We start from the raw sequence: 10,327 nt of genomic DNA, 5'->3' as shown, positions 1-10,327 counted from the left end.
GGCAGGATGGAAAGGAACGAAGAGTGATAAAATATCAATGCGATAAGCCTATGCAAAGCAAGCTAGCTTAGCTAGGTCGGTTCGGTTCTGTCGGGCTTTCATTAATTAATTTAAAGATAATTTTATTGGTTATTAACTGATCCGCTGCAACTATTTATTTTAAATCTTAAAATCAATCAAAGGTATTTATACAAAATAATAATGACCGCGGAGGCTGAAGAAAACTTGCGTTATCGAAGAGCTCAAAGTGTAACAAGAGCGGAAGAAATTACAGAGCAGGAGAAAAGAGTTAGAAAACTACAATTAGATAAACCGTGAGTACCCGTAATCGTCGAATATGCATGAAAAGAGTAATGAATGTGGAGGAAGTGGAGGACGTCTATATGGATTGTAGTAAGTGGAAATCCATAGTATCTGCCTACCCCAATTATTATTGGAAACAGGCGTGTTGGTCTATATATATGTACCTACCAACAGCAAAATATCTATAAGCAAATACAACTATATAACTATATTTTTTTCGAACTTGAAGTTGTGTCATCAAAGTTTGTATGATATTATGTGGAAAGGATTAATTTATCTAACGCTTTTACCAATTTCATCTCAGTTCTGGTTGGTGTTGGCTAGTTTTTATACACAGCCAGCTTTGTATACACAATATAAAAAACTGTCAACAAGTTTGAAAAGTCAGTAGGTATTCTGTATGACTTTTTATTTCCTTTACACTATATAAGAAGAACCCCTTTTTGTTCCATTGATTAAGAATATTCTTTAATTTACAGAGTACACAAACCTCGTGATTCCCTTTTCTCATGGAGTTCAGAATTTGCAGATTTTACTGGTTTGGTCAACTGGGGTTTTCTTATGCTAACTATAGGAGGTCTTCGTCTGTTTCTTGAAAACTTGCTTAAGTAAGTGTGGATTAGTTTTTCTGAAGATTATAAAGCTATTTATTTATTTATATAATGTAGGCTTGAGAACCAAGGAGAACAGTCTCCTTGTTTCTCTGAATTTTTCAGAGTTTCAGTGTTAGTTAATGAAATAGATCATGACTTGAAATTTAATAATGACTTGTGGCTTGTGGAAGAATGAAAATTTTAATGAAAGTACTAAAACATACACATAGTGTGTGTATAGAGGTTGTTACCAGTAGGGTAGCGAGGTGGTTCTTATGTAAAAATTTTACTGAATTAATGCTAATCTCAATGGATAATATTAACAGTTTGTAATGGTAATATTGATATTTAAAATATGTGCATTAACCTCTCGTGCCAGTCATCTCTTTTTTAAACTTTGATAAGTACTTTCTGATATTATTTTGTTTAACAACATTTGCTTCAAATGGATTAAAGTTTGTCTTTTCATAATGATTTACAGATATGGTTTCCGTGTCAATCCTATTGAATGGATCATAGTGTTAACGGGATACAATGAGGGTGATAATCGTCAATATCCCTCAGTTGTGCTGTTGATTTGTAAGTTAAAAGTATGATATGAGTATGTAGTAGAAAATAGAATTAGAATAGATTAAATGCTTTGCTTTTGAATTTTTTTATATTACTTTACTATAGCTTTTTAATGTATCACTTTACACACTTAAATATAATTTTACTTAGATATGCACCTTCATTTACAACTTACCATTTTTGGTATTTAATAATAATGTAAACTATCTAGAATAAGTATCATAGTTCATTAATAAGAAAAATAGTTTTGTGATAGAAAAGTATCACTAGACTCTTAGGTCTAGTATAACCTGAATTCTACTTTGTAAAAATGGAATCTCAAAACAAGAGTGTAAACTTTTGCCAGGAAATTCTTGATAAAAAGAGCAAGGATATTAGTGTCGCCGTTACACAGGCTGTTCCTGTTGATATTCCCATTGATGGTGGGTCTTGCATATGAGCACACAAGTCTACCCTCTAGAGCAGAGTTTTGATAGGCCTTGGTGGATGGGAAATTGAGTCTATCTATTTTGTAACACTAGAGTTTAATAATTATATATTAACTATCTTAAAGCCAAATAGCTGAATGTGGCCTATCAGTCTTTTTAAGACTGTTGGCTCTGTGTACACTGCAAGAATGATAAGCCACATTCAGTGTTGTAGCTTGATGATAGAATTGAGATTCAAATAGCGACAGGTTGCGTGCCCTTCGCCTAAATAAAAAAAATTGGTATCGGGAACCACAAGGCACGGCATTTTAATAAATAATTAGATTATATTCCTACATTCACTTTAAAACATGCTTAATCACAATTTTTTGCCATTGAATACAATTGTATTGTTTATTTTGCTAGTTTCGGTAGTTCCTGCTGTGGCCAGTCTTCTAATTGAAAAGGGTATTGCAGTGGTGAGTAAAATATTTATTCTATTTTTCTTTCCTGCTTTATTTTAATAATAGACTTGACATGAAGTTGTGATGTTGTTAACTAGGAAGTAATCATGATCTCGTGTGTAAATCACTATATATTTAAGATCTTAAGTAAAAAAATATATTCATTAAAAGTTTGAGTTAAATGTGGTTGAGGTTGAGTTGGTGGTGTGCTTTATCAGTAGGGATAAGTTTGCAATTCTTTCCAATTTTTATTGTTTTGAAGATTAAAATATCTAAATAACAAACTTAATTCTTGCTCTGACCTCCCGTCAAACAATTTTTGAATTTCATGATATTCATTATTCAAATGTGTATTATTCATGAAATCCTTCTAGACCTGTTTCTTTTACCTTTTCTTAAACCAATATGTTTACAAAGAGCCACCATGGAAATAATTGCCGTTCATTAACTAGCTATCAATTTTTTTTACCTCATTGTCATGATATTTTAATGTAATCAAGTGCATTTTAGAATAGGGCCATACCCATGGATCTCGTAAAAGCCGTCTAAGGGAATAGCTTATAAACTTGGGATTCTTCTTATAGGCGGAATGGGCTAGCAACTTTCTATTTGAATCTCAATTCCTATAAATATTAATTCACTAAGCCAAGCAGCTGAACATGATCCTTCAATATTTTAAAGACTGTTGGCTCTGTCTACCCAGCAAGGGATAAAGACGTGATTTTAAAGTATATCTCAATTCTATTGTTAAGCGAAATAGCTGAATGTGGCCTATAAGTCTTTTCAAGACTGTTGGCTCTGTCTACCCCGCAAGGGATATAGACGTGGCCATATGTATGTTCGTATGTTTAATGTTGTATTAAATTTTAAAAAATTTCTTCTCTCTATTTCAGGGCATACTTTCAGAAAATATTGGAATAACTTTGCAGGTTTCAAACATATTATTCATTGTGTCACTACCAGTGGTTGTCTTGTATTTCAAAGGAACAGATTTCAGTTTTGGTAAATAATTTACATATAATTTACATACAATATCATTATAATTTTCTTGGAGATAAAACTCCTCAACATTATTGACCTGGAACTATATTCCTTTGAATTATTTACTAGATGAACAGCAACTGTTTATATGATGTTTTACCATTAAAATAATTTATATATTGAGACCTAGAATAAAAAATCAAAAGCATTTACAAGGTAGTTAATAAAAACATTGTACATATATCTGTTTCTGTTCTATCAATGCAGTTAACTTTAATTGTATGTTGTAACTAATGCATGACCAAGTTGATCTACCATTTTTTAATTCTAGACCAAGTGAAATGTTTAAGAAATTATTTGTTCTGATCAACTCTGCATCAGTTCATAATGCCGTATTCTCTTACAGTGGGAATATCAACGGTTTGTTTTATATATCTGATACTATTTCTGAAGATATGGAGTTACGCCCAAACAAATCATTGGTGTCGAAATGGCGCCAAAGGCAAAAAATCCAATAACAAGTTACGAAGACAGAGTCTTTCAGCGCCAAATTGGAGTAAGTTTTTCATAATATTTATAGTAATTTTATAAATACGTAAGAGAGGACTGTCACCTAATCGAATTCGATTAAATCCTCGTCCTGATTTCTTTTTAAAACATTTTAATTAAGTTTCACTTCCATATCAAAATGACGCGTATTTCAATCAGCTTAAAGTATCATTTTCAAGCTTTATATATTTCCCTGATTTATTCTGAACGTTGTATTTACAGATTCCCTTAATAACGCTGAAATTGAGCGTAAGTTTTTCAAAATTTTTCTGTTTGCCACTTGGTGTTTACGTCTCCAAAATACTATGTTCTTTTAAATTCGTTTAATTGTATCATGTCAATTCAATACCTACTCAGACATTTTTGTTGGACGAAACGTGCAATACTTAATTGCAGTCTGATGATTGGTTGCATTCCATAAATGTTTAAAAAAAAAATATTTTTTTTTTAAAGTCTATATTCACGTGGTATATAAATTCATAAAAATATGGTTATCAAAATTGATGATGTAAAACAAAGAAACCACCTAGGTATATACATAAATAATTTTGACCAAAGACATGATGAAATTGACGAATATTTTTTTCTTCTAGCACCTTTCTGCACAGTTCACCTTGGACACTAAGACCATGATCTCAACTGCTTAGCTTAATTGCTTTTGGTGTCGAGTTCAGGTATAATGTAATCTAATGGACGCCTGTTTTAATTGCGTTAAAGAATGTGATTTTACTATTTTTTGCTTATGGTATTTACTTTGCACATGTATTTTAGTATTTATAATTTTTGCCATAAAATACTAGGCTCAAAGGTGAAATCCTTTTCAGACAAGGTTCCTTTGTTTTTATAATATTAATCTTTACAGTAAGTGTTGTAATAAGTAGATTAAAGTAATCTCCGATAATGTGGGCGATAATTTATTATCCTATTTCTCATATAGTGCTCGCTGCGGTATGGTATCCGGATATCATTATTTTGACATATAATTGACTGCCTATATTTAAATACGCTATCCCGAAATTGTAACTGCTTTAACGGCTTTTGTTTTCGCCAGTTAAAACAGGTACAGGTAGTTTCGTAATGTCTTCACATTATGACTTATTTGTTAGATTATTTCCCCTGATTTCTAATAAAACTTGCGCATGTGGGATGAGCCTAATAAATAAAAATACATTCTTAACATATGCGATATTTCACTAAGACTTTTTGTTAACAAAATAATCGATTGTAACATAAATAAAAATAATAGTTAATACATTCCTACAGAGCTACAGTATTTGAATTGCTTTTTAGTGTGCATATTTTATTTAAACTTAATGTTTCTGATTTTTATCTCTCTTATTTCTGCGTGTTCCCGATTAAGCCTTCCACAGAAGTGTCTCGGGGCCCGGGGTCCGCCTTCCGACTTTTGTTCCGATTTTATCTAACTAGTGATAAACCTTCCTAAGGAATCCCTTTACTAAAGTTTCAAATAGGTTCAAAATCCGCCCACAACTTGATTAGCGTATGCAGACATACAGGCAGAGAAAAAAGGGGAACTTTACTTTATATGTATTGATATAATAGTAATATAAATCGTATAGTTATTTAGTTGCTTCTTGATTTATTAAACGTAATAAGTTTATTCCGCGCAACCCTTCACTTTACATCATTGTTTCAGAGTTGTAGGTCGCCTTGATGAAATTGCTTCATGCGTAAAGGCCGCTTTTCTCGGTCACATCATTTTTGGCTTTGCTTTTTATTTTGTTTGTGTTTATTGTGTGTTTAATAGTGCTAGTGGCTTTGTGAATTTTAGACTTTGAAATATTTGCGATAAAACAGTACCTACTCATACTGAGCGACCAATGTTCTTAATAGTTTTAGAACATCAAATGCTTTTAATGTGAATTTATAACCAGAGTTTATTGTGATTAAATTTAATGTTTAAGGTCAATTATGAATTTAATTATACTTTTCATACAACGCATCAGTTGCTTTTTCAATTTGAATTTGTTTCTAGAACAGTTTTATTTAACATTTTGCTTCTTACATTTTTTTTAAAAATTCGATCGCTGTATTTAATGTTAATAGTCTTGACGTGTTACCGACAGAATCTGAAGAGGAGAAAAGCGACCAGGCGGCGGCAGCCGGCCTCGTGAAGTATCCGGACAATCTCAAACTGAAGGATCTGTTCTACTTCCTGCTGGCCCCGACACTGTGTTACGAATTGAATTTCCCCCGCACTACACGGTCAGCATAACTTTTTGAATTTTTTTTCATCAGAAGAAATTTCATTACTGTCGCTTTGTATCAAATCTACCAATTGAAAATATGTGACGGGAGTTTATAGGTTGTTGCAAGCACAAGTGGCCGTTAAGGTTACTAGACTACATAATAACCCTAATTATTTTGCTATACCCACGTTCACCGATTTTTGACCAGACACCCACGGTTTGACTAAGGTTCCGTCGTCTAGCTACATGTTATGTTTTCATTTACACTCGCCCTGTACATTTGAATAAGAGGTTTTGTGAAATAATTGCTTGTATTTCAGTATAAGGAAGAGGTTCCTGCTGAAGAGACTATTGGAGGTAGTGTTCGGAGTGAATCTGATCCTAGCGCTGTTTCAGCAATGGATGATACCGTCGGTCACCAACTCCGTGGATCCGTTCTCACACATGGAGCCTATGAAGATCACCGAGAGACTACTTAAACTGGCTGTAAGTGTGTTTAGTTTAAAATTCTTGTTCATTTGCAGAGGAGCTAGAATTATAACTAAGGCCCTATATCTAATAGTGGTCCAGATTCCTTGGTTATTTATCATTTTAAGCTTTTGATGTTGGCGTCAAAACAACTTCAGCAAAACTTTACAATATTGGCACGCCGGAGATAAACTTGTGCGTAGAATTGTGAAACTATCCCTCTTAAATTAATAATGTCATAGATTTCTAAAACAGATTGGTTTCCAGGTGCCGAACCATTTGATATGGCTGTGCTTCTTCTACCTGACGTTCCACTCGTTCCTAAACCTGATGGGGGAGTTGCTTCAGTTCGCGGATCGCAATTTCTACGGAGATTGGTGGAACGCGAACAACATCTCAGTGTTTTGGAGGAGTTGGAACATGCCTGTGCACATGTGGGCAGTTCGCCACGTGTATCTGCCAATAACCGCCAGGGGGCATAGTAAGCTCGTGGCGAGCATAGTGGTTTTCGTCATATCGGCGCTGTTTCATGAGTATTTGGTGAGTAACTGTTACGAGATTTAATTTGTCGTGATATGTTTAGGCGCTATTCTACGAGTATTTGATGTGAAACTGTTATGTGTTATGAGGTAGCTGGATCATGCCTATGAACATAGGACAGTTCGCCACGTGTGTTTGCCCATAACCGCTAGGCGACACGGCAAACTCGTCATGAACGTCGTAGTTTTCTTTATAGTTGCTTTTAGACGGTTATTTTCTTAGCTGTTATGGGTTTCAACTTGAATGACACGGTCTTTAAAGTTCTTTTTTTGTATGTAACCCAAATAAGATTATGAGATTATTTTATATATAATAATTTGAGTGCGTTTGACATCAATCTGCCTTGTGGTTAGCAAGATGAGACCTAAGTTGGTGTATGCAAGCTCATTCTTGGCTTGAATATCCCCAAGTTAAATTTATCAGGGAAGAGAAATGCGGACAGGGGATTCCTAAATAACAGCCGTTCGCATGATGAAAGATTTGACGAATCGCAAGGTGAATTAATTATTTGACTTTCAAAAATAGGAGACAGTCATATTTTTGAAAGTCAAATAATTGCCTTATTCAAAATAATAAGAATCCCCTATTGATATTGAGTTATTTTTGATAAATTGAATCTTAATTGTTATTTTGGTGATAAAGTTCTATACTAAGAAGAGAGAGTAAAATAATTATTGTAGGTTTTTTAAATCTTAATAAAATACTGTCCCATGTTTTCAGGTAAGCGTCCCCTTACAGATGTTCCGTATCTGGGCCTTCCTCGGCATGATGGCGCAGCCGCCGCTCGCCGTCATCTCTCGCTTCGCACAACTGCGCCTCGGCGCTCGCTGGGGCAACATCATCGTATGGAGCTCACTGATTCTCGGACAACCACTCGCGATCATGATGTACTACCACGATTACGCACTCGCGCATTTTACACCACCTCAGTGATGTTTCCGCTTTCTCTTTATGTATGTTTAAAAATGTTAACTTCAAAGCCCAAAATAAATAGAGCATAAAATTGGTTGGTGATTAAAAAAAAACGTATCGCTACCTCAAAAAACTGCCTGATTTACAATAAAATAAAGTAAAGTTTACAAACAAAGTAATTAAATATAATAATATTTGAACGCCCGCTTTTTGAGGGAACACTGTGAAGTCACAATCTGAACTCAACCTTAGGAGTGATTCGGCAAATATTTTAGTCTGTAAAAATATTTTTAACACTACACTTGTTCATAGTTTCACTTTTTAGTTTTTATAGGCTAATACAAATTCAATTTATTCATTGAGGTTAGAAAGTGAGCTGTCAACTAGTCTGTACAATTAAAAAGTACAAGTTGTGAAAATTATTTAACAATTGTGCCAAAAATAGCTGTTAAGTGATTATGTTTTAAATTTTTTATAACATTAGTCTCGAGATAGTATTGTAGATTAAAAAGTAGGTGATGGGTTTCGAGCAATATCAATATTTATATATATTCATTTTGGAATATAACAGGGATAATATTTTTCTAATCTACTAATATAATTTTATATGTGGTTCCCGGCAGTGCCGTGTGGTTCCCGGCACCAATACAAAAAAGAATAGGACCACTCCATCTCTTTCCCATGGATGTCGTAAAAGGCGACTAAGGGATAGGCTTACAAACTTGGGATTCTTTTTTTAGGCGATGGGCTAGCAACCTGTCACTATTTGAATCTCAATTCTATCATTAAGCCAAATAGCAAAACGTGGCCATTCAGTCCTTTCAAGACTGTTGGCTCTGTCTACCCCGCAAGGGATATAGACGTGAACATATGTATGTATGTATGTATGTCAATGAAAAAGCAGTGCTGTATTTTAAGACTGAAGTGCCTTTATAAATTTTATTGTGATATTTTCCGCCATATCATTTTAATCAATGATATTCCAAAGCAAATAAATATTTTATTCCACATCTTCTTAGTGTGAATGCTTTTATGATGCTTTTCATACAATTTACTAATATCTTATAATTAAATCATAATTATTTGTTTGATAAGAAAATATTTCGTACTTTTTTTATATATGAGAGCGTGTGTCGTATCTGTTATAAGTCAATGATAGCATAAAAACGAATCGGCAAAATTTTACCAAATATTGTATAAGGCGACATTTTTATATGTAAGAATTTTATAATTATCACAATTTTTGTATTTTTATAAATATGTTTTACAATTTACAAAGAAAATTTTGTTTTACTGTAGTAATGATATAATGTACGTTAGTATTTTTCATATTTTATGTCAGAAAAACAGAATGAGTAATATATTTATAATAAAATTAATTTTGTTAATAATATTTTTTTTAGCCGACTTCAAAAAAGGAGGTTCTCAAATCGACCGTTTTTTTGAAAAATATGACTAATTTTACAAACCCGACATCCTACGGCAGAACAAAAACTAACTGTGCCTAGCCTATTGACTAAAAGACGTGTCATATGTATATATATGTATTGGCTTTTCAAAGTCCTTTATTGGTATCATTCTCACTTTTTTGGACCTGTGACCACGATCTTGGAGGAAAGTCACGTTTTACACGTAGCGACTCGTGTTTGTCTTTCGGAAACTTGCAACAATCATAAATGTTGATCCTACACGTTACACCTACACTACTACGTACCCTGAAAAGAATTTTTGGCATAGCCGTAACCACACTACAAATGTAAATGAATTACGGTACTTATGCAAAATTTAAGATGGTTAAGTGGTCTAAGAGGTAAAAAACAAACTTACATAGAGAAAGATACGCTTCTTTTGTATAACCGAAGGACGAGATTGCAGTCTAGGTCTATCCATGGGCATTGGGTAAGTTATTTTAAATGGAGATTTTCATAAGACCTCTGCCCAGCTTAGGTTAAAATATATTTTATTCCCTTGATTCACGGGAAGACATAGAGTTTCCTACTCTCAAGTGACGGGAACCTCACGCCACATTTAAATATTACATACATACATATGATCACGTCTGTAATCCTAGCGGGGCAGACAGAGCCACCAGTCTTGAAAAGACTGATAGGCTACCACGCTCAGATGTTTGGCTTAGTGATGGAACTGAGATTCAAATAGTGACAGATTGCTAGCCCGTCGCCTAAAAGAAGAATCCCAAGTTAATACGCCTATCCCTTAGTCGCCTTTTACGACATCCGTTGTAAAGAGACTGAGAGGTCCTATTCTTTTTTCTAATGGTGCCAGGTACCACACGGCACTATTTAAAAAATTTTGTATTTTTTTAATGT

The 10,327-nt window shown here is 33.7% G+C and overlaps 1 protein-coding gene across 2 annotated transcripts; it reads left to right on the top strand.

Moving 5' to 3' along the window:
• LOC106133599 (diacylglycerol O-acyltransferase 1) lies at positions 1-8,603 on the top strand. 2 transcript variants are annotated; one of them, XM_013333387.2, is made up of 11 exons: positions 2-314; positions 783-911; positions 1,378-1,475; positions 2,300-2,352; positions 3,231-3,339; positions 3,725-3,874; positions 4,090-4,116; positions 5,955-6,093; positions 6,398-6,563; positions 6,813-7,085; positions 7,806-8,603. In XM_013333387.2, exons 1-11 carry the CDS (start codon positions 202-204, stop codon positions 8,016-8,018), a joined length of 1,470 nt encoding a protein of 489 aa, XP_013188841.2. In that variant the 5' UTR covers positions 2-201; the 3' UTR covers positions 8,019-8,603. The 2 variants fall into 2 exon arrangements, with proteins under 2 accessions (XP_013188842.1, XP_013188841.2); XM_013333388.2 differs by lacking the exon at positions 4,090-4,116 and having other exon boundaries at positions 1-314.
• The last annotated feature ends 1,724 nt before the right edge of the window (positions 8,604-10,327 follow it).

Source organism: Amyelois transitella, chromosome 2, assembly GCF_032362555.1.
Source record: "Amyelois transitella isolate CPQ chromosome 2, ilAmyTran1.1, whole genome shotgun sequence".
NCBI lineage: Eukaryota > Metazoa > Arthropoda > Insecta > Lepidoptera > Pyralidae > Amyelois > Amyelois transitella.
This window is presented reverse-complemented; position numbering and strand designations above follow the sequence as displayed.

Excerpts from the sequence above, each read along its gene's own strand:
- LOC106133599 (XM_013333387.2), top strand. The coding sequence starts at position 202 with ATGACCGCGGAGGCTGAAGAAAACTTGCGTTATCGAAGAGCTCAAAGT. Across the intron at positions 3,875-4,089 it reads TCTTTCAGCGCCAAATTGGA|ATTCCCTTAATAACGCTGAA; the intron begins GTAAGTTTTTCA and ends TTGTATTTACAG. Across the intron at positions 6,094-6,397 it reads AATTTCCCCCGCACTACACG|TATAAGGAAGAGGTTCCTGC; the intron begins GTCAGCATAACT and ends CTTGTATTTCAG.